The following is a 25,721-nucleotide window of genomic DNA, read 5'->3' on the forward strand; positions in this document are numbered from 1 at the left end:
GACATATGAACTGATATATTACATAGCATATTTCAAAAACACTCATAACTTGCTATAGCAGTGATAAAAAAAGCTGTCAGAAATGCATTCCTACATTTTATAAAATGAGAAATAGAATTTTGATAAAATTTGCCTTCAGTTCCCCTTTAAAACCAACTGGAGGCTCTAACTGGCCTTACCTGGGTGCAGGAGAGTGTGCGTCATCACACTGGGGAACAGTGCTGTCCAAATTGGGGTCCATATCAGTCCCTGGTGAGTACAGCCCATTCATATCCTAGAGAGAGAGTACACAAAATCCCTAGCTATGAGCTTACCAATAGTACAACTATCAAAGAGTGACCATGATGCCATTCCTCAACAGCTTCAATTTACCTGAACACTCTTTATGTCCTCTTCCAAAAAGTTCAGTTCTTTCTGTAATTGCTCCAGTTGCTACGTAAGAAAAGAACAATGTCATGTTTCCTGTTATGTTTCTGCCAGGTTTGAAAACTAATGGATGTACTGTATGTGAAAAACAACCTCTCTCTTATTCCTCCTGGCTTCTTTCAAGAATTCCATTAGGATTTGACGCTGAGCTGCTTGCGATTCCTGCAGAAACAAACACATGTATGACATTTTCAGAGAACCAACTCTCCACATTTACATCAGGTAAGCTATCTAATAGAGGAGAACAAAGGTATGTCTGTAATCTAGGTTATATGCTGCAGTAAGGCTGGGAAATTAAATCTCAAGAGCAGAGGGCCACTGTTGGGGCCTTGACCAAAGCCATTAAAGCTAGGCTCTATGCTTTGTTTGGATTCTGTGTAGGACTGTATGACAGCGATGCATAAAGAATTATTTTTGAAAAAGTCTGTGAAATAAATAAATCAAATAAATGCCTTGCAAAAGTATTCATCCCCCTCGATGTTTGTCCTGTTTTGTCGCATTACAAGCTGGAATAAAAAAAATGGATTTTTGGCAGGTTAGCACTATTTGACTTACACAACACGCCTACCACTTTAAAAGGTGCGATTTTTTTTTTTGAGACACCAACAATAAAGATGAAAAAACAGAAATCTGGAGTGTGCATAGGTCTTCACCCCCCCCCAAAGTCAATACTTTGTAGAGCCACCTTTTGCTGAAATTACAGCTGCAAGTCTCTTGGGGAATGTCTATATTAGCTGAGCACATCTAGCCACTGGGATTTTTGCCCATTCCTCAAGGCAAAACCGCTCCAACTCCTTCAAGTTAGATGGGTTGCATTGGCGGACAGCAATCTTCAAGTTATGCCACAGATTCTCAATTGGATTGAGGTCTGGGCTTTGACTAGGCCATTCCAAGACATTTAAATGTTTCCCTTTAAACCACTCCAGTGTAGCCTCAGCAGCATGTTTAGGGTCATCGTCCTGCTGGAATATGAACCTTCATCCCAGCCTCAAACATCTGGCTTGACTCAAACAGGTTTTCCTCCAGAATTGCCCTGTATTTAGCGCCATCCAGCTTTCCTATCCCTGCAGATAAAAAAATATCCCCACAGCATGCTGCTGCCACCACCATGCTTAGGAATGGTGTTCTCAGGGTGATGGGAAGTGTTGGGTTTGCGCCACACACGGCATTTCCCATGATGGCCAAAAAATTAAATTTCAGTCTCATCTGACCAGAGAATCTTTTTCCATGTGTTTGGGGAGTCTGCCACACGCTACTGGGCAAACTCCAAATGTGTTTTCTTTTTTTTTTCCTTTAAGCAATGGCTTTTTTTCTGGCCGCTCTTCCATGAAGCCCCACTCTGTGGAGTGTATGGCTTAAAGTGGTCCTATGGACAGATACTCCCATCTCCACTGTGGATCTTTGCAGCTACTTCAGTGTTATTTTTGGTGTCTTTGCCGCATCTCTGATTAATGCCCTCCTTACCCGTTCTGAGAGTTTTGGTGGGCTGTTTGACATTCTTTCCATTTTGCTATAATGGAGTTAATAGTGCTCCATGGGATATTCAAAGTTCGGGATTTTTTTTTATAACCCAACCCTGATCTATACTTCTCCACAACTTTGTCTCTGACCTGTTTGGAGTGCTCCTTAGTTTTCATGTTGCTTGTTTAATAGTGTTGCAGAGTCAGGGTCCTTCCAGAACAGGTTGATTTATACCGGTACAGACATCATGTGACAAATCATGCGACACTGACTGCACGCAGGTAGATCTTAATCAACTAGTTATTTGACTCCTGAAGTTAATTGGTTGGACCAGCTCTAATTTATGAGCTTCATACAAAAGGTGAATACCTATGCACACTCCAGATTTCTGGGTTTATCATTATCATTTTTTAAATCTATAATTGTTTGTCACAAAAAAAAAATAAATAAAAACCCACCAATTTGCACCTTTAAAGTGGTAGGCATGCTGTGTAAATCAAATGATGCTAACCACCCCAAAAATCCATTTTAATTCCAGCTTGTAATGCGACAAAACAGGACAAACACCAAAGGGATGAATACTTTTGCAAGACTTACATGTACACACACGGGTTTGTAATATCAATTTAAAAAAAAAAAACCACCACATTTTTGTTACACATACATAAATCCTAACAATGGAGCTCCTGATAAGTGTATGAGCAAAATATTTGCAAGGGTACAAAATCAACCTGAATAAAATAACATATGAACCATCAAGTTGTGTAGTGTCGTGTATTTTGCATCAATAAACTGCTGCACTGTCCTGCGACAGTGATACAAAAAAATGAGACACATTGCAGTTACAAATACATATTTATTCCTTTCTTTGATACCACATGGCATGTACCAGAAACAACACCAGGACATTTATTATGATGCGACTTTGCTGGGTGTCTGGTGGACAGCAGTGAACCAGCACCTTCACTTTACATCATTACTATATAGTTATGATAGAATATTATCGGACATGAGAACTAATCAATATGCAGCAGTTTTAGATTATCTAAAACTAAGGAAAGATGCTCATAATTATTGCATAGTTCAACAGCAATTACATTTACCTGAGTGTGCAGAGTAAGAAACCGTTCAGGTTAAAAAAAATTATTAAAAAGAAAAAAAAAATACAATGCAAAGAGATGTTACATGCTCTGGGGGAAAAAAGTATCAATATTTTCTGTGAAATGTGTGAGTAAATAATCCCACTTCTTAAAAAGCAAATAAAAATATAAAATGGGTTTTTATCCAGCGCTTATGTACGTACTAACCCCATTTCCAGAAAAGTTAGGATATTGTCCAAAATGCAACAAAAACAAAAATCTGTGATTATCCCCTGCCAGAAACAGGTTCCGTCCATCCGGTCATGTTTTCGTTTCCGGGCCGTATCTTTAAAACTACTCAAGATATCTGCATGAAACTTATATATTAGTCAGTGAAACTATAGAAAATATATTTTCTTTGTACTTTTATCAGTTAAATAAAGATTCATGTGAATTAACAAACAAGAAGACAGTCATCTATATCCCCTGCCGTATATACCAAGTTTCAAGATATGGGTCACATTTTTCAAGTTCTGCTGCAGGAAACCAACCCTACCTCTTTACACTGACCTCAGCAGCCCATGGCATAAGCCCACCAGACCTTTGGTCAAGCTACATGTGAACTAGGGCCTTTTGCCATTTTGGATTTTTGGGGAAAAAAAAAGGAAAAAAAAAAAAAAAGAGTATTTTTCAAATTTTTACATTAAAAAAAAAATTGATTTTGACTTAGTTTCTAAGAGCAACGTTCGTGTCCAGAGTGTACATCCACAACTATTCATGATACGGATTTGAAACTTGGTATACATGTTAACGAGGTGATGTCGAGGTGCCTTTTCATACTAAAATTTGAGAAATTTTAAATTTTTCATAGAAACAATTTCAGACTTTGTCTCTCAGGTTAGTCTTAGGGGTAGGTTTTGTTTCCGGAGCAGAACTTGAAAACTATGAGTGATATGGTCTTGAAAGTTGATATATGTTAAGTAACGTACGTGCTTTTTCAGACTAAGAAATGAGAAATTTTAATTTTTAGCTCACCTGGACCAAAGGTCTGGTGGGCTTATGCCATGGGCTGCTGAGGTCAGTGTAAAGAGGTAGGGTTGGTTTCCTGCAGCAGAACTTGAAAAATGTGACAAATATCTTGAAACCTGGTATATACGGTGGGGGATATAGATGACCGTCTTCTTGTTTGTTAATTCACATGAATATTTAACTGACAAAAGTACAAAGAAAATATATTTTCTATAGTTTTACTGACGAACTTAATTGTATTTCATAAATATAAACAAAGTTAGAATCTGATGCCTGCAACACACAAAGGCTGGGACAGAGGCATTATTACCATTACATTACATCACCTTACCTTTTAATAACATTTTTAAAATCAAATGGGATCTGAGGATACTGATTGTTGCAGTGTTGCAATTGGAATGCGTCTCCATTCTTGCTTCATACTTTAGCTGCTCAACGGTCCGGGGTCGCCATTGTCCGATTCTCCTCTTCATGATGCGCCATACATTCTCAATCGGAGACGGATCTAGATTGGCAGCAGGCCAGCCAAGCACACACACTCCATGTCTACAAAGCCACACTGTTGTAGCCCATGCAGAATGAGGCCTGGCATTGTCCTGCTCAAAAACGCATGGACTTCCCAGGAAGAGACCTTGATGAACATGTCTCTCTAAAACCCCAATATGCGCACCAATGTATCAATGGCATCTTCACACACATGCAACTCACCCATCCCATGGGCACTGATGCACCCCTATACCATCACAGATGCTGGCTTTTGCACCTTTCTCTGATAAACTGGATGGTCGTGTTCACCTTTGGCATGGAGAACTCAATGTCCGGTTTGCCCCAAAACAAGCTGAAATGTGGACTCATCTGACCACAGCACACATTTCCACCATCTTTCAGTCCATTCGAGAGGAGTTTGGGCCCAGAGAAATTGGTGGCGTTTCTACATAGAATTGATGAATGGCTTCCTCCTTGCATAATCCAGTTTCAGGCTGCATTTCCAGATGCAGCAGCGTACTGCATTAAGTGAGAACAATCCCCCCCCAGTCCTCTCGAGCCCATGTTGCTATATGTATCACATTAGCATGATGGTTTCTCAGGCAGTGCTGCCTGAGGGCTCAAAAGGTCACGCACCTTGGACAGTGGTTTCTGACCTTGCCCTTTACTCACCAAGATGTCTCAGAATTTTCTGAATCTTTTTCACAATAACATGTACTGTAGATTTTGAAAGACCTAAAAATCTTGTGTTGAGAAACGTTTTTGAATTGATGAAAAATTCCCTCATGTATTTTGGCGCAAAGGGGTGAGCCATGACCCATCCTTGCTTGCAAAGACTGAGCCTTTGGTGTATGCTCTTTTTATACCCAATCATGTTACCAATTAGCCTGCCTATTGTGGAATCTTCCAAAATAGTGCTACGTGCACATCCTATAAACTTTTCAGGCTTATTTTGCCTCTGTCAACTTTTTTAATATGTTGCAGGCATCAAATTCTCACTTCATTTATATTTACAAAAATACAATTAAGTTGGTCAGTAAAACTATCAAAAATCTTTTCTTTGTACTTTTGTCAATTAAATACAGGTTCACATGAATTAACAAAAATCACAGATTTTTCTTTTTTATTGCATTTTGGAAAACATACCAACTTTTCTGGAAATGGGGTTAGTAAAAAATACAAATTGTGTCGTCCAGTGGCCAAGTGTTTATGCGCTACATTGCCTGATATTTACGATCTGGTTCCCTGTGGTGGTACATGTATGTCATTCGTACATACGCACATAGTTTTTGCGACCATATGACGTATATCTATCAATCAGGTTGATGCACCATATTCTCTTAAGTATGGAGCTTCGCACATCACAAAGTAAATGTACTGGTAATGTCTATCATTTCTAATTGTGGTGAACTTTAAGACATCAATTTTGTCCATTTCACCACCTACCAATAAGGTCATAAGATCAGGTAAGGTCCCTTAACTAGTAATAGGACATTACAGAATGACAAATTTAAAAAAAAATTAAAAAAATCAAATGCCTTTTAGCCATTTAAAAAAAAAAGGTATACCAACCGCTTCAAGCTGCTTCTTTTTCTGCACCAGCAGTTCTAACATATAGTTGACATTTGCTAAATCCAGATGCTCCTGGTCTGTGCCAAGAACATCTTGGAAAAACTGCCACTTGGTTCCATTCTATAAACACAGAACATTAATTACTGCACATTATGCTCTTCAAATATCGAAGAGCATTCCCATGAACAGTTACCAAATACAAATTCAAAACTTGCAATCAACTCCAGACCTTTCGCCTTAATTTGGTCAAGAAATAACACACAAGTTACACCTGGCAATCAAACTACTTCGGAGCCTGTGAAAATGGAAGGACCATGTATAAATGGCTGTACCGGTAATTCCTAAACGGTTAATGCAATGTTTATTAACCTCCTTGAATTAAAGCTGAAAGTCAACACTTCAAATCACATATTGATGGCTTCATTTCAAATCTATTGTTGTGGTGTACAGAGGCAAAATTATGAAAAAATTGACTGTCCAAATACATGGACCTGACCATATGTCTGGAACAAACTCCAGTGTAACTTTGGAAAGGACATGCTGACGCACACTTACGGGGTGGTCCCGTTTCAGTCGCTTATCTTCAGATCTCTGTTTCTGCTTAAGGATCAGCTCATTAACTGCAAAACAATAAAACAAATTATGTAACACCCATGCTGCATAGCCTGTATGTGCTAACCTAACACCCTCCTGATATCCTTAAGTTAGCAATAGTAAGCAAAACCATAATTTTCACAGTAGCATGTATGTGTGGGGCAGCCTTAGAAGATATGGTGGAATGTGGACACTTTCTACCATTCTGAAAACAGAACACAGTGTTACTTTTGCATGCGTTTTTGCGGCCACCTCTATAGTGCAAGCATTGATGCACGTGCCTCAGATAATTTCACAGTCGGTATTTAGAATGTTGTTAAATTTAATCTAATACTCACGTCTGTTATGCTATGACACAACCAATGACTTGATCCAAGCATAACATTTGTACTTCATGAGAAAATTACACTTAGCTAACAAATTAGCAATTAAAATATCTAAAACAGCCTGACTGATGTACAGCCACGTTTGGGTAAACTGGCATCTTATTTCTCTCACCATAGCTCTGCAAAAAGCATAGGTAAGGTCATTTCTACAGCATTTCAGTGAAACATATTTATGCTTTCTTAAAAGTAGCATCAGAGCATGTTACAAGCAGGAAACCCTAACTTTGGTCAAGTCTTTATTTTTCCATCATTTTTGGATGTGGGCGGCACGGTGGTGTAGTGGTTAGCGCTGTCGCCTCACAGCAAGAAGGTCTGGGTTCGAGCCCTGTAGCCAGCGAGGGCCTTTCTGTGCGGAGTTTGCACGTTCTCCCCGTGTCCGCATGGGTTTCCTCCGGGTGCTCTGGTTTCCCCCACAGTCCAAAGACATGCAGGTTAGGTTAACTGGTGACTCTAAATTGACCGTAGGTGTGAATGCGAGTGTGAATGGTTGTCTGTGTCTATGTGTCAGCCCTGTGATGAACTGGCGACTTGTCCAGGGTGTACCCCGCCTTTCGCCCGTAGTCAGTTGGGATAGGCTCCAGCTTGCCTGCAACCCTGTAGAACAGGATAAAGCGGCTACAGATAATGAGATGAGATTTTTGGATGTTTGCAATATGCCCGAATTCAATGTGATAGTTGACCGGTTTTACCAGATTGCCCCACACGTACAATACCAGTAAAACATTTGGACACACCTAATTCAATGACTTTTCTTTATTTTTATTAATTAAAAAAAAAAAAAAAGTCACTTCATGTCAAAGTAATGATGGATGTCGTTTCTCTTTACTTAGCTGAGCAGTTCTTGACATAATATGGATTACTACAATTGTGGAATAGGGCTATTTACTGTATTTTTATAATTTACTGTTTCATCTTAAATGTATTAAAATGGTAAGAAATTGCACGAATTAACTTTTGATGAGGCACATCTGTTAATGGAAACGCATTCCAGGTGACTACGTCATGAAGCTGGTTAAAATAATGCCAATAGTGTGCAAAGCGTTATCAAGGTAAACGCTGGCTACTTTGAAGAATCTAAAATATGAAACATTTTGTTTAAACAGTCTACCCCATAATTCCAAATGTTATTTCATAGTTTTGATGTCTTCAGTATTGTTCTACAATGTAGAAAATAGTCAAAATACAGAGGGGGAAAAAAAAAAAAAAAAATTACGAATGAGCAGGTGTATCCAAACTTTTGACTGGTACTGTATGCATACATGTCAAGTTATACGGTTTCCCTGTATTTTATACGGGAAAATGCAATTTTTTGGCTAATACGGCGTACACTGATTTTCAGACAGGAAAATTACGTTTTGTATCAGAGATTTTTTCCGTTACTCTGAGAAAAATTCTCCTAGCATCCACCATTTATTTTTTCAAAACACGCATGCCCAATGAAACGAAACCATTTTCGATTTATGTGGTTTTATAGTTGCACATGGTTTTCTCTGTCATTTAAATACATCGGCTCGGATTGCCCAGACTTCTGTGATGGCTGTGGTCTGCCAATTTCTCGTGGAACACAACATCCCCCCCCCGACTGTGGCAGACCATTCTTTACAGTTAGCGAAAAAAAAACGTTTCCCGATTCAAATACTGCACAGGTAAGCATTTGTGGGGTTTTTTTTTTAACTGTTTGCATGTAGGAAAGCTTTCTCCATTATGATGATAATTTAGGGAGGCGATACTGGGAGTCACCGTTTATACAATGGCAACTGTAGTTACCCGGCGATTTCTGGTTTCGCTTCCCTAAACATTTTAATTGCTGATAGACATTATATGTAGACACAGATGACCAACACTCATTACTACCATTAGTCGTCAGTAAACTGGAAAAGTATTGAAGGAAGAGTAATGGTGGTAACGACCGTTGGTAACCTGTCTCTAAAATGTGTAGTAGGGGATGGAAGCAATTTAACACCATCTACATGTTTGCCGTGCTCTGATTTTCTTTTATTGACCAGGAAAATAAATAGCTGTATATTGGGGAAAGGTCTTCGATGCAAAAACTGCTCTGGGTGTTGCCAGGTTTCCACTGCTGAAACAACTTTTTACTGCTTTGCTGTGCCTCCCACATAGCAATGCAGATAGTGAGAGGGCTTTTTCATTGGTTAGGAAAATTCATACTGAGTACAGAAAAAATATGGCTGCAGACACATGAACTGCATATCTGCAAATTAAAATGAACTGTGATGAGGAGCTACAACTGCTACCCAAGCAGTGATATTATAGCTAGTGCCAAATCTGCAACATCTTTGTACAACAAAGAACACTCCAAAAAGGAATAAGATTTAAATTCTTATAAATTACTGCGAAGATTTTCAATTCAAACTTCATAATTTATTAATATTTTCACTTATCCTTGTTTACATAATATACTTGATGTGGTTCAGTCATCTTTAGTTGGATCTAAACACTGCTTGTGGTGTCAACACTTCTCAAATGGAACTTTTACGAACCTTCATTTACTGTTTGACATGATTTATATATAATTTATTACATGTAACCTACCATTTTAATTAACATAACTACTTAGTACTGCTGTTGTTTCAAGTAATTTTCTTTGGTGGAATGTAATATTGTAGGTGATGTCAAGACTTATCAAATAGAACTTTGTGTAATTTTTATGAACCATTTAATATTAATACATTTTATTTGCAAAATTTACATCAATAATTCTGGTATTACTGATGCAATGTATATTAAATAATTAAGCTTATAGTTCAGTCAGTCACTCTCTTTAGTAGATAATTGTTTACTTGACAGTACATATAGTCCTTTTTAATTCAGTTGTTTTCTCTGGGATCTAAAATTTCTTTTTATTCAGTACATGCTTACTTGAGCCCTTTAACTTGATGCAGTGTGATAAATATGCCTAGTACAATAGGAGTCTATAACGTGGAATAAAACAATCGGTGCTTTGGATTATATATTGGAATTTTTTTCTGGTGTATAAGGGCTCATGGGGAGGCGGCACGGTGGTGTAGCGGTTAGCGCTGTCGCCTCACAGCAAGAAGGTCTGGGTTCGAGCCCCGTGGCCAGCGAGGGCTTTTCTGTGTGGAGTTTGCATGTTCTCCCCGTGTCCGCGTGGGTTTCCTCCGGGTGCTCTGGTTTCCCCCACAGTCCAAAGACATGCAGGTTAGGTTAACTGGTGACTCTAAATTGACTGTAGGTGTGAATGCGAGTGTGAATGGTTGTCTATGTCTATGTGTCAGCCCTGTGATGACCTGGCGACTTGTCCAGGGTGTACCCCGCCTTTCACCCGTAGTCAGCTGGGATAGGCTCCAGCTCGCCTGCGACCCTGTAGAACAGGATAAAGCTGCTAGAGGTAATGAGATGAGATGAGGGCTCATGGGTGTATGTAAGGGAAAAGTACAGATTTTATAAGGGCATGGGTAACTAAAGGTTGGCACGTATGTGAACTGTCTTTGCACCTAACAATTAAAAAGACTAGGGCTACAACTATAGTTGACATAATCAACTAAGTTTTTGGTTTTTTTTTTAAAGCATAGACATTCATTTTTATACGCAACATGCTGTTGTTTAACCAACAATAAAACAGTGGAATATCGGAGCATATGAGCCTGTATTTATGGGTAGTGGGTAATACAATGCAAACCCACTGGGAACAGCAACAGCACCACCAAATTATATAGCACTTACTGCATGCTTGTAACTAGAGGTGCTTCTGAATCAAGCTCCATTACACGTATAGTGGCCGGGATTTGGAAGCTAGCGTAATGATTTATATTAGGTGGATTAATGAGCATGCACAGATGACGAGCAATCTTTTCCGAATCTGGACCATGCACAACCTGTCACCTCTTGGTTGACAGAAAATAAAAGCCCCTTTTACATAGCCCATTAGAGGCAGAAATGTTGTGCCTTTATTCTGCCTCGCTGTTCTGTATGATGCCTCTGAACATAAATGAGGGTCGTTGTTTGTCCACTTCTGAGGCCCTGTCCACACGGCAACAGATTCATGTGAAACTGATAAAATTGTTTATCGTTTCGGCCTGGCGTCCACACGGCACCGGCGTTTTGGGTGCCCCAAAACGAAATCTTTTGAGAACAAGTTCCAGAGTGGAAAAATCTGGCAACGGCGCTGTTGCGAAGTCGTCTGGATGAGTAGAACGGATTTGTTTACGATGACATCACAACCACATGACTGTCAGTGCTTCACGCCGGGTAGAAGTGTAACGCACTCGATGCGAGTTGTCAACAAATCCTATAACTTGGTTCATGAAACGCGCTTACAAAATATTTTCACTGCTTTCCAAAAACAAACAATCCCGCCAGCAAAAATAGGGAAGGAGAAAAAAAAAAAAAAAAAAAAAAGGAGCGATCTCACCTCTTCAGATGTTGGTTTAAGTCCGACAATACATTCCTCAAAAAGGGCGTAGAAGAACAAAGTAATCCATCAACGTGTAGCATTCAATTTATTCCGGACCATAAAAGAATTCTGGAGGATATCAGAATGTTGGTGTACCGGTTTCCATCTACGCCCATTCATTTTTTAAAAATTTTTTTTCCCATTTCCGGTTGAGAGTACGTCGTGCGCGTTCTGGCTGCCGCTTCTCACCAGAGCTTTTTTTTTTTTTTTTTTTTTTTCTATTTTCATTTTTTAATTCATTTTTTTTCTGTGTGTTTGTGTAGTTTGATGTTTGAGTGTTTCGTCTGCAGGTTTGTGGTGTAGCTCCAGACCCAGTTTTGGGCGTCCGTTCCCTCCAGGCCTTGGATCACCGTGGGTGATGCCTGCGCTCCCAGCTGTGGACTGCAGTGAGCTCATTGCTCATTTTGCATTGTGGTTGTCCAGCGCTCTGTGCTTTAATGCTTGGCGTGATGTTCCGAGCGATGTTACTCGGTGGCGTCGCATCGGCTGCGTAGGCGGTTTGGGACACACCAGCGCTCTGCGTGGCGGAGCTTCTGTGCTCGCTTTGTGGATCCACGGCGTGGTGTTGAGCGATGTTGCTGACGGCATCACGGTGGCGGTGCTGGAGATGTGGGACTCGTTTTAGTGCGCCTTTTGGTGGGACTGTGGCTGCTACACCATGGGAATTACATCCTGACCCCTACTCGGTGGACTTTTTACTTTATTTATTATTTTTATTTTATTTATTTATTTTTCTTTGTCTATAATTGTAAAGCATCCTTGGGTTTCTTGAAAGGCGCTATATAAATTTAACTTATTATTATTCCTCTTTCTGCGTCTTTCGTTTTACGCTACTGATTAATAATCAAAACTTTGTGGCTGATGCTACAGAAGAAGGGGTTTATGCGCATGCGTCTACTTCTATTGTTCTGGTGTCTCCGATGGGACCGTCTTACAGTGCACGTAGAGGTGTGGCATGTGTATTGCATCGTTTTCAGCAAGCATTGCGTTGCCATATGTACCTGATATTTTACTGATCCGTTGCCCATGTAGACGCGATATTTAAAAAAAAAAAAAAAAAAAAATCGCCGTTGTGTGGATGTAGCCTGAGCCAGCAGCGGAGGTAGTCACAGAGCCTGAATCAACATCGGTGTAAAAGGGACAGCCGGCATGACGGCTGATCAAACAAAAACGTTGCTCATATGAGTCCACCATTGTGCGCATCAACAAGTTGCATATGGTGAAAATCTGTTCACTTGCAACATGAAAATTACTCATGCATATTACAACAAGTCAGGAAGTCAGTATGGGGAAAACACGGATGGTGTACAGAGTTCATTTAAAACTTTAAGTGACCAAAAACAAAAAAGGGTGAGCCATGCCCTCTTTTTCCTGGAATGAGGAACTAAAAAGGAGACAATGCTAACAGCAGTCATAATAGCTGGGTGCATTTTCATAGATATTTTTATTACTAATGCAGATATACCAGTAATGTCTGAAAAACATCAAAACCACAGAGCACATTTTAAAAAAAGAGGAAAAAAAAAAATCAGCCCATTATGAACATCAGCAACATCATGGCTAAACAGTTGAACACTGGAGACAAGCCGATCTTTTGATGCTGTCTGGGACACATCAGTATGCATTACCGTTCATACTACAAATGTAATATGGACAAGTGTCTCAGACCACCTCCAGAAGTGAACTGCGTCATCTGATCACAAGACGCCTTTCACACCATTCACGTGGCAGAAAAAGAGACACAGCAATAGAAATATATTTCTGTGCAGAGATGTTGGTGGAGTCCATGTGCACTTTAGCAATCATAGGGAACTTTTGTGAAGATTGAGAGAACATTAAAGAGTAAGAAAGTGTTGAGCTTTTAAAAGGGAAAAAATAAATAAATAAATAAATAAAATAAAAAGCCAACACCAGTTGATCCATCATGCACTCACCTAAGAAGTTGGGGTACAGCTGATCCACGTTGTCAATAATGTAATTGCATTTCGGGCACCTGTTGCTGTCCTCTAAACTCCGTCGTATACATTTGTAACTGAAGAAAAAAGGCAAGCACAAACTCCACATTAATTATGAAATTAAAACGTCAACACCAAAACTATTCTTTATATCCAAGAAAAGGAGAAGGAGTTTTAAAGTCTCACCAGAAACTGTGACCACATTTAGTCATATGAGCTTCCTCTATCATGTCAAAACATATGGGACTGAAACACAAAATTTAAGAGGAAGTATTTAACTTTCATCCACAGATGCTAAAATCTTAAAAAAAAGGATCTTAAACACAATCACACTATTCCAGTTACAAAAAAAAAAATCAAATTTGATGCAACATGCAGTTTAACCACTCTTCCAACCCTTTTTCAGTTCAACAGGGAATGAAATGAGATGTACAGTATAAGGTACGTTCATTTTAATCCGAAATAAAGATGAGCCTAATTATTCCCTAAACATAATATTCCACTGCAGGAGTCACACATAATATATGAAGTGATGGATATACTGATGTGACAGCAAGGGTGTGGTCGAGCGTCGGCTGTGAACAGTGAGGAGTCAGGTTGAACCAGCAGGTCACGTGGGACAAGTTACACCTGTGTCTAATTATTGGCTGTCTATTAATGGGTGTCTTTCAGTCAGTGAGTCAGTCAAAAGAGCGAGCGAGCGAGCGAGCATGAGCCGAAACACCCAGAATTGTTTGCGTTTGGACACAGAAGTGTAGTCACTGAAAAGTGAAAGCAAAATGTTGAAATAAAACACACCTGTTATCGAAGCCTGCCTCCCAGTTCCTCGTTGTCCCACCTTAGAGAAGAGTTCCAGCTAACTTTAATTATAGTTCTTGCAAAGTGCTTTACTGTCATCACTTCGCTTCTGATTCTAAACAATATGATTAAATCAGCTTGAATTGATTACCTATACAAATCTCCTTCAAACTTTCTTGCGTAGGGCTTGTAAACGACATGATTTTCATTTTGATATTCCACTTGCCTTTGCAAGAACTATAATTAAAAGTTAGCTGGAACCCTTCTCTGAGGTTGGACAATGAGGAACTAGGCGTGTTTCATTTCTACATTTGCTTTCACAGGTGTAACTTGTCCCCCCCATAGACTTTGAATGGGAAAGTTTTCAAACTGCTCCCCTTAGGCCATTATTAAAAAACATTCTGTTTCCGGTCCACCGGCCGGGTGAGTGCCGTTTGTGCGGTTGAAATTTTTTTTTTAACGCTGGTTTTTCGACATTTTTTTCGGGTTCGTAAATCTAAAATCGAACTTGACATTTACGCATTCCCAGGGATTTCCACTAAAGGCTCATACTAGCCAGCCATGACAAATAACCAGCCGGGGGGGGAGTAAACACAAAAACTCCTGTGCACGCAGTTCCCAGGATTAAATGTATTTTCCACAGACCATTTATTTATTCACTTTACTCAAATACAAAGGAAAATGGCAGTAAATCTTTTCTTGCGTATTGCATCATGAGGCGTTCCTGGCTTGTAAATCTCTTATTTTCGGTGCATGACACATTCACGCAGCTGAGCATGCTATGAATTAACAACGACAACGGTCTGCAGTGGGGCTACACAAAAACACTCAGCGAACATTTCTCCATTTGTGTATGAAAATACACTCCAACGACTCAGTTTGGTTTCATTTACAACCAACGGTGTCTTTTGATGCCAGTACGTAATTGAATGACAGAAGACTGGTTTACCGGGGACAAAATAAGCGTCATCTCTGCTTCTGTTCCCTCCGACGGCCCCGACACACTACTGCCTCCGCCGAGTGTGCGCGCGCGCGCTCACTGGATGTCGGGGCCGCGGATGAGTTACTCTCCCCTGATCAACGAGTCGGCAAGGAATTTGTGGTTATTATCGGTACAAACAGCACGAATCACAACTTAAATGAATGCGGTTCAGTTTGACATTGTCAGTCCGTTAGATAAACATTTAATTTTATTAAAATTGAAAATTAATATTTAGAGCCTGTGGGCTACAAAAATAATAGTCATTAAAGTAGCCGGCTGGACTTAATTGTGTAGTCGGCTGTATGGCTGGCAGCCGGCGCTTGTGGAAAGCCCTGCACTCCGCGGAGAATATAGAACTGAATCAGCTCTGCGCATGCGCTGTGTGGCACAAAAAAATGGCGGCCACCATGAAGGAAGGAGATCTGGAGTTTTCAAACATTTGCTTAAGTGTGAAATCGCAAAATGGTATTCTAGCGAACAACAAAATAGTAAAAATTCAGAAAAACAAATCATTCAGTGATCATTTTAATAGTGTAATTTCATCCGAACTAGGCCTAACGGTCGATTTAGAACTACAAAAAGTCAGTGTGTCGGACATTAAGTACCTTTGTAAGAGTTTTGCAAATGTTGCAGTCAACATTTAAAATGCTAACTTAGTTTTTGTACAAGTTTCAGTTGATTAAACTGTCATTTTATTAAATGTGTCTGCTTTTGTAATATAAAAAAAAGTACTGAAAGAAAAAGCAAACAGCATTGCAATTTATTATCCATCCATCCACACACACACACACACACACACATATATATATGATTCCACGCTTATGGGTACTGAAATGGGGACATGAACTTATTCACCTAAAACCATTTCTTTTTTTACCATCAGGTCACAAAACATGTAATCTTTAATGAATGATATGTTAAAAGATAACTTTAATTTTCTGAGATGTAATAAAAACATATTTATATGCCAAAGTCAAGCCTATGAGTTCCAAAATGATGTCTGTTACATTACTTCTGTTACGATTGTCCATCTCGCGTCTGTTACAAATTAATTACAATCTAGCTATATACCATGTTAATCTTATTGAAAGAATGTGTATGTTTATTCTACTACACATGTTTATTAATTATATTTGCTAAAAACATCACCTTCCTATATTTCAAAAAGTAATTCTACATTGTTAAAATTGAGAATCTATATGTCCACAACACTTCTGTTACGTTCTGACTTTGGCATATAAATGTTTTTATTACATCTCAGAAAATTAAAGTTATCTTTTAACATATCATTCATTAAAGATTACATGTTTTGTGACCTGATGGTAAAAAAAAGAAGTCGTTTTAGGTGAATTTTTAAAAATAAATTCATGTCCCCATTTCAGTACCCATAAGCGTGGAATCACTCATTTTATTTATATTATATATTTTTATTTATATATATATATATATATATATATATATATATATATATATATATATATATATATAAATTTTTTTTTTTTTAAATCCCTCCCTCCCGAAAATTTTTTTGCTCACCCCGTGGACAGGAAACGGATTTTTTTTTTTAAGGATGGCCTTATAGTCCATTTTTGAAATGATGCATCCAAACTTACTACATGTTCCGGGCCATACTACAGAGCACATTACCCATTTTCATACTGATATCATTCCTGCTTTCTGTTCCACCATCAACTTCAGTTCATTTTTCAACACCTAACTGCTCCTAGAGATTAAAAGCTAGAACCACCGAAGTTGGTAAATGTTAGGTCGTTATGTACCTTGCATAAATACAACATAACTTTGCCTCTGCTCCTCTTTCCTTCATGACTTTTCATCCATCCATTAGAAACCATTGATTTTACTACTCCTACATCTTTACCTTAAACTTGGCTGTAACCAGATCCAAGATTTATTTATTTTTGCCTTTTCTCAGCATAGGTCAAAAAGTAATGAATGAATTTTGATGACATTTTAAGCAAAGGTGAGCCATGAACCAAGGAACAATTGATTAAATTTTGATGCAAATCCAGATATGCATTTGGAGCCGGGATATTCTAATATGTGACTTGGCAGAGGTATCCACTCTGAGTGCCCTTCTAATTTAAGGTAAAGTCACAAAACATATGGATTCAACTGCAAAAGTACAGTGATGCTATTCATACTAATGACACTCATGTCTCATCATTCTATTTTTTTCAATCATCCCTCGATCCTTCTACAGCAATCCATAGGTTTTACAGCTGCTTCAACTTTTAAGATAGAACTGCCAAATTTATTATATAGGATTCAACTGCTGAAATAAAGCACAATGTTATGGTCTAACCTCCCCATCTATTTTATCATTTTCTCTCTCTCTCTCTCATATACATCTCATTATCGCTAACCGCTTTATCCATATAAAAAACAAAACACGTGTGTAGACAGAGTGGCAGCTACAATTATCAGCAGTCCATAATTAAACACCTTTTCAGATCTACCAAGTAAAAAAAAAAAAAAAAGTTCAGTTACAACAGTTATTACTGGTTAATCTATTAACCAGAAGATCCCCCCTCACCCTTGGATCTTATCTGATGATGCCGTTTGTTTCCCGAGATGGCATTTTTTTTTTTAGCATGATCAGCAATTTGAGGAAAACCCAGACGTCATCATCGCAGGTAAGCATGGTGGAAAGATCATGGACATGTTTCTACTTCTCAAATTCACCGATATTTCATGATCTCCTTGTCGAAAACTACTTTAGTTTCTTACTCTCATTTGACAGTCGCCATTTTGTATCTAAACTTGCGTTTGAGAAGTCATGTGAGGCGTCGATAATAGTGATCACTTTCACTGGTGTCCACCATTATCAACACCCTGTGGAATTAAGCGACATTTACAACTGTTATGGATCGATCTTTGTGTAAAAAATAAAAATGCTGTAATTTATAATAATTTCTGATTCATAACAGAATGGAATGTTGGCAGAATACTTGGAATCCTATTGCAATAAATAGAATTAGACCAGAATTAAATTCCTAGCATATATAAAAAAATTAAATAAGTTACATGCTTGAAATATTCAGATTTTTTCTATTCAGAACTTTTTTTTTGCAGCTTGTTGTAAATATCCACCACATAATACAATTATCAGTAGACATTTTTACCTCCACCAAGGAGGTTATGTTTTCAGTAGCGTTTATTGGTTTGTCTGTTGGTTTGTCTGTTAGCAACATTACGGAAAAAGTTATGAACGGATTGCTCTGAAATCTTTTCCAGAGGTGTGACTGGGCACAAGTAACAATCCCTTACATTTTGGCAGTGATCCGGATCACCTTCTGGATCCTGGATTTTTTTAAAAAGGATTCTTGGCGGAGGTCTGCGCTCTCCGAGTGCTTTTCTAGTTTAAAATATAATTTAATTTCCCGGGGGGGGGGGGGGGGGGGGGGGGGTCGACCTTTGACCTGGATTTTCATGTGGTTACAATATTTGCCTGTTGACATTTATTAGTAAACTACTAAACTAGAAATTAACACAAAACGCATGATTAACACTAGAAAAGCACTCGGAGAGCGCAGACCTCCGCCAAGAATCCTTTAAAAAAATCCAGGATCCAGAAGGTGATCCGGATCACCGCCAAAATTTAATCGATTGTCACTTGTGCCCAGTCACACCTCTGGAAAAAATTTCAGAGCGATCCGTTCATAACTTTTCCCGTAATGTTGCTAACAGACAAACCAACAAACAAACCAATGCTACCGAAAACATAACCTCCTTGGTGGAGGTAAAAATGTGATCTACAAAAATACTTAGTGGGTAGAAAGTGGAACAAAGATTTTCTGACATAGGTTCAACATCAGTTCATTTGTTTACAAGCATTAGAATTACTTGATTTACGTAAGCACTGACATCCATGTACAGTGGTGCTTGAAAGTTTGTGAACCCTTTAGAATTTTCTATATTTCTGCATAAATATGACCTAAAACATCAGATTTCCACACAAGTCCTACAAGTAGACAAAAGAGAACCTGGTTTAACAAATAAAACAAAAAATATTATGCTTGGTCATTTATTTATTGAGGAAAATGATCCAGAATTACATATCTGTGAGTGGCAAAAGTATGTGAACCTTTGCTTTCAGTATCTGGTGTGACCCCCTTGTGCAGCAATAACTGCAACTAAACATTTGCAGTAACTGTTGATCAGTCCTGCACACCGGCTTGGAGGAATTTTAGCCCATTCCTCCATACAGAACAGCTTCAACTCTGAGATGTTGGTGGGTTTCCACACATGAACTGATCGCTTCAGTTCCTTCCACAACATTTCCATTGGATTAAAGTCAGGACTTTGACTTGGCCATTCCAAAACATTAACTTTATTCTTCTTTAAACATTTGGTAGAACGACTTGTGTGCTTAGGGTCGTTGTCTTGATGCATGACCCACCTTCTCGAGAGTCGGTTCATGGACAGACGTCCTGACATTTTCCTTTCAAATTTGCTGGTATAATTCAGAATTCATTGTTCCATCAATGATGGCAAGCCATCCTGGTCCAGATGCAGCAAAACAGGCTCAAACCATGATACTACCACCACCATGTTTCACAGATGGGATAAGGTTCGTATGGTGGAATGCAGTGTTTTCCTTTCTCCAAACATAATGCTTCTCATTTAAACCAAAAATTTCTATTTTGGTCTCATCCATCCACAAAACATTTTTCCAATAGCCTTCTGGCTTGTCCACGTGATATTTAGCAAACTGCAGACAAGCAGCAATGTTCTTTTTGTTCTCCTTGCAACCCTGCCATGCACACCATTGTTGTTCAGTGTTCTCCTGATGGTGGACTCATGAACATTAGCCAATGTGAGAGAGGCCTTCAGTTGCTTAGAAGTTACCCTGGAGTCCTTTATGACCTTGCCGACTATTACACGCCTTGCTCTTTGTTGGTCGACCACTCCTGGGGAGGGTAACAATGGTCTTGAATTTCCTCCATTTGTACGCAATCTGTCTGACTGGATTGGTGGAGTCCAAACTCTTTAGAGATGGTTTTGTAACCTTTTCCAGCCTGATGAGCATCAACAGCGCTTTTTCTGAGGTCCTCAGAAATCTCCTTTGTTCATGCCATGATACACTTCCACAAACATGTGTTGTGAAGATCAGACTTTGATAGATCCCTGTTCTTTAAATAAAACAGGGTGCCCTCTCACACCTGATTACCATCCCATTGATTGAAAACACCTGACTCTAATTTCACCTTCAAATCAACTGCTAATCCTAGAGGTTCACATACTTTTGCCACTCACAGACATGTAATATTGGATCATTTTCCTCAATAAATAAGTGACCAAGTATAATATTTGTCTCATTTGTTTAACTGGGTTCTCTTTAGCTACTTTTAAGACTTGTGTGAACATCTGATGTTTTAGGTCACATTCACGCAGAAATATTGAAAATTCTAAAGGGTTCACAAACTTTCAAGCACCACTGTATTTATATCCTCCTGAGAACCAACCCATGGGCTTGTGTCCTCTGTAGTGGACATCTGTTTTACATGCACACCCTCTTACTCTTCCAAGCTATTCACTTGAATCCTGGCGTGTTGTAAAGAGTACATCCTGGGCTTTCCAATGATATATCATATGACTAGGAGGGTTGCTGGGAAATTCCTGATAAGGAAAAATCACAAGACAAATTGAGACTTTTTTCCCCCTTGGTTCCCAGGAAGTTTAAAAAAAAAAAAAAAGGATATTTTGTACTAAATACAAGTCTATCTAAAACAAATTTTAAATAAAAGCTGTTTTGTTCACTTCATACCACATACCAAGTTTAATATAAATAATCATCTGGATGTCAATAATTGTGGAACGATGTCACGTGATCAGATACACCAAGTCATCGGGGAATAACCCGTAACCCAATGGAAGTTTGAGTAATTATTCATGCACAATTTACGTATTGAAAGTCTTTTCTACTTTTGCACTGACCAAAAGATGAGTCGATAATTGTATCCGCCGCTCTCGTATTTCCTTCAGGAAATGCAAATCTAGTCAAATCATTAAAAAGTAAACATGTCCCAAACTTTGACGTTTAGACAAAGTGGCATTAAATCAGTCAGTCAGTCATTAAGGCTACATCCACACGACAACGGCAACGAGATTTTTTTTTAAATATCGCGTCCACATGGGCAACGGATCAGTAAAATATCAGGTTCATATGGCAACGCAACGCTTGCTGAAAACGATGCAATACACATGCCACACCTCTACGTGCGCTGTAAGACGGTCCCATCGGAGACACCAGAACAATAGAAGTAGACGCATGCGCATAAACCCCCTCTTCTGTAGCATCAGCCACAAAGTTTTGATTATTAATCAGTAGCGTAAAACGAAAGACGCGGAAAGAGGAATGAATGGGGGTAGATGGAAGCCGGTACGCCAACATTCTGATATCCTCCAGAATTCTTTAATGGTCCGGAATAAATTGAATGCTACACGTTGATGGATTACTTTGTTCTTCTACGCCCTTTTTGAGGAATGTATTGTCGGACTTAAACCAACAGCTGAAGAGGTGAGATCGCTCCTTTTTTTTTCCTATTTTTGCGGGCAGGATTGTTTTTGTTTTTGGAAAGCGCACGGGCGGTGCGCAGTTTGGTACTGCTTCCGCAGTGTTTGGACTAAAGACTCTGCCCTAAGGGCTATTCTCTCACTCTGTCTCTCTCACTTTGCACCATTACACAATAAATATTCACAGTGAAAATATTTTGTAAGCGCGTTTCATGAACCAAGTTATAGGATTTGTTGACAACTCGCATAGAGTTCGTTACACTTCTACCCGGCATGAAGCACTGACAGTCATGCGGTTGTGACATCATCGTAAACAAATCCGTTCTACTCATCCAGACGACTTCGCAATGGCGCCGTTGCCAGATTTTTTTCACTCTGGAACCCGTTCTCCAAAGATTTCATTTTGGGGCACCCAAAACGCCGGTGCCGTGTGGACGCCAGGCCGAAACGATAAACAATTTTATCAGATTCACCTGAATCCGTTGCCGTGTGGACAGGGCCTAAATGGGGAGAACTAGTGGTCGAATACATGCTGCACTAAATGAAATATGGCATTATTCAAAGAATGTTGGTCAGACTTAACTAATGGTAAACACACCGCTGCTGTGCTGTGGGCGGCACGGTGGTGTCGTGGTTAACATGGTCGCCTCACACAGCAAGAAGGTTCGGGGTTCGAACCCAACAGCCGGCAAGGGCCTTTCTGTGTGGAGTTTGCATGTTCTCACCGTCTCACGTGTCTGCATGGGTTCCTCCGGTTTCCCCCCACAGTCCAAAGACATGCAGGTTAGGTTAATATGGGACGGCCTTGGGCTGGGGTGCCCTTGAGCGAGGCACCTAACTCCCAACTGCTGCCCGGGCGCTGTTAGCATGGCTGCCCACTGCTCTGGGTATGTATGTGTGTGTTCACTGCTTCAGATGGGTTAAACGCAGAGAGGAAATTTCACAAGTGTGTGATGAATAAAGTGTAATACACTACCGTTCAAAAGTTTGGGGTCACCCAGACAATTGTGTTTTTTCCATGAAAAGTCACACTTTTATTGACCACCATAAGTTGTAAAATGAATAGAAAATATAGTCAAGACATTTTTCTGGCCATTTTGAGCATTTAAATCAACCCCACAAATGTGATGCTCCAGAAACTCAATCTGCTCAAAGGAAGGTCAGTTTTATAGCTTCTCTAAAGAGCTCAACTGTTTTCAGCTGCGCTAACATGATTGTACAAGGGTTTTCTAATCATCCATTAGCCTTCTGAGGCAATGAGCAAACACATTGTACCATTAGAACACTGGAGTGAGAGTTGCTGGAAATGGGCCTCTATACACCTATGGAGATATTGCACCAAAAACCAGACATTTGCAGCTAGAATAGTCATTTACCACATTAGCAACGTATAGAGTGGATTTCTGATTAGTTTAAAGTGATCTTCATTGAAAAGAACAGTGCTTTTCTTTCAAAAATAAGGACATTTCAAAGTGACCCCAAACTTTTGAACGGTAGTGTATCTGTCCCCATCTCTGCCTTTTCACCAAATGTCAATGATTTTGATGCAGCTATTTAAAAGTTAGCCAGCTGAGAAAGGCCATTACGAGTACCTAGCATTAATAGGCAGCTAAACACGTAAATAATGATCACATTTTAGGAAAACGAAGATATGTTTTCTAAGTCATAATAAGAAGAAGAAGAAGAAGAAGAAGAAGAGACCCGAGCTACTTCACTAACTCGGAAGAAACCATGTTTGGACCTTGAAATCCTAGTTGTATCATGACTGTTTCGACACTCACCACACAAAATCATTACTCTTGTCTTCATATGGATTAATAAGACCGTTACAGAGAGGTCTTTTCTTGCTATAGTTGGAGCCGGATAAACTGGGTCTCTGTGCGCCCAGTAGCTGCACCTCGTTCCCGGATCCGAGACTTCGTGAAGAAATGCCATTGCCATTAGCATTAGCGCTGCTCCCACCACTATTAGCAACATTAGCAGACGCCGTGCTTCCAGAGCTCGTCCCCGGTACTGATCCCGAAGCACCACCAGGATGTTGTTGCTGTTGCCGACAGCCTGACATCTTTCAAACCGCCTCTGGATTCCTTCTCGAGGTCCGTCTGTAGCAAAAAGCCGCGCTGCCGTTTGCTTCCCCAGGCGCTTTCACCGCATCCGGGCGGCGAATGCTAGCTAGCTTAGCTGCTTTATGTTTTAGCCCCTTAACGCACAAAGGCCGAGCTGAGAGTTGTCACGACAAAACAGCGCTTTTGTTTGTATCAAAGGTTCAGTGGAGAACTGTCATTAAAAACAGGAACGAACTTGAACCACGCAACAAAACTCGAGCATTTGTTAGTACAACGATATTTGTTGACAACCTTAACCGTTTTTTTTAACACATCTCAATCCACCGAAGAAGAACACGTTCAACCGAACAAACATGATTCTACTGCCACCGTGTGGTGGGGAAGTGAAGTTATCAGTTCTAGAGATCAGGGGTTCTCGACCTTTTCTGCTTCGAAGCCCACCTGTAGGCCATTTGCAGGAATACCCTATGTCAGGGCTTTTCAAAGTGTGGGGCGCGCCTCCCCTAGGGGGCGCCAGAGTTCTTCAGGGGGGCGCAACGTGAGGAAAAATAAACCAGAATAAGTTACTATTGCGGGCATTTAGCAAACTTCAGCTAGCCTTTGCCAGAGACAAAATGGATCGATTTTTAGTACCTAAAGCCCCATCTACACGATCATACATTTGTCCATGGACATCGTCATACAAATGTATGATGATGTTCATGGACAAATGTATAATCGTGTGCAGGGTGCGATTTGTCAAAAAACCAGAAGGGGGGATGTTTTTTTTTTAATCATGAAACGTCACAAAATTAAGGTAACAATAGGCTAACAGCTCAATAACATCCGATGATATCAAATGAATAACGCTAAATGAAAACGAACACTAAACCAGAGATAGTAAATTCATCTTCCTATCTCTCTGACTAAATGCACGAACACTAACACAACAAAGTTCGCATTGCTTGTCGCGTTGCTGTGATGTTTCTCTCCCTCCGGATTAAATGGACAGTGACTCGAAAATCACTAAAATACATGAATACTAAATGAACAGTTTGCTCTGATGGCGCAGTTCACATTGTGCGCAGTTTTCCGATTTAAACTTTTTTTTTTCTCATCCTTATACTTCCTGTTTCATGGACTGTAACGGATTTGCTTATTTAGTCATTTTAATACAGAATTTACTTTGAAATTATAATCAGACACTCCAACGTCCCCCCTAAAAAAAAAAAAAAAAATCGGCCGTGAAAAAGGCGGCATCCGCCAAAAGGCGCGCTGTTTGCATCCCTGCATAGAACGCAAAGATATTGTTATTATCTACAATGTATCTATTTGCTGGGGACGTTCGTGAACATCAAAGCTGCCACTTCAGGTCATTCTGAAAGTGAGTGCAATGTAGACCATAGAAAACTGTGTCACAACATGCCTGTCATGTCAACTTTTTTTTGGTTTGTTTGTTTTATTGACGGGGTTGTCCCCGAGGATTTTTTTTCAGCAGAGATAAAAACCAGAGGGGGGGATGATCCCCCCATCCCCCCCAGCAAATCGCACCCAGATCGTGTGGACGGTTTTCCCAACAAACTTGAACAACGTCATACTTGTATGACGTTATATGATGTTGTTCAAATTTTTAGAATCGTGTTTCTACTTTCCAACAAATGTTCACAACATTTTACAACATTTTGGGTCATCCACCAATCAGATTGTTAATTCGGGTCATGTGATCTACACTGCCTGTCATGTAACAATCTGATTGGTGGATGACCCAAAATGTTGTAAGATGTTGTGAACATTTGTATGACGTTGTTCAAGTTTGTTGGGAAAACCGTCCACACGATTATACATTTGTATGACAATGTCCATGGACAAATGTATGATCGTGTAGACGGGGCTTAAAGCTACAGTGAGTGAGGAGACAGTCTGGGCCAAGCAAAAA

The 25,721-nt window shown here is 39.6% G+C and overlaps 1 protein-coding gene across 2 annotated transcripts in view; it reads right to left on the reverse strand.

Annotated features, from left to right (window-relative positions):
• cop1 (COP1 E3 ubiquitin ligase) overlaps window positions 1-24,135 on the reverse strand; it is a 59,837-nt gene extending 35,702 nt beyond the window's left edge. For both annotated transcript variants that reach the window (XM_060931141.1, XM_060931132.1), the window contains exons 1-8: window positions 23,522-24,135; window positions 13,610-13,669; window positions 13,403-13,500; window positions 6,609-6,673; window positions 6,054-6,173; window positions 520-588; window positions 373-432; window positions 180-274 (exon numbers count right to left, since the gene is read on the reverse strand). In XM_060931141.1, coding sequence (XP_060787124.1) covers window positions 180-274; window positions 373-432; window positions 520-588; window positions 6,054-6,173; window positions 6,609-6,673; window positions 13,403-13,500; window positions 13,610-13,669; window positions 23,522-23,805 — 851 coding nt within the window. In that variant the 5' untranslated portion in view covers window positions 23,806-24,135. The remainder of the gene's footprint in view (window positions 1-179; window positions 275-372; window positions 433-519; window positions 589-6,053; window positions 6,174-6,608; window positions 6,674-13,402; window positions 13,501-13,609; window positions 13,670-23,521) is intronic.
• Window positions 24,136-25,721: the final 1,586 nt, after the last annotated feature.

The sequence above is a fragment of the Neoarius graeffei genome, chromosome 1 (genome assembly GCF_027579695.1).
Source record: "Neoarius graeffei isolate fNeoGra1 chromosome 1, fNeoGra1.pri, whole genome shotgun sequence".
In the NCBI taxonomy this organism is placed as follows: Eukaryota; Metazoa; Chordata; class Actinopteri; order Siluriformes; family Ariidae; genus Neoarius; species Neoarius graeffei.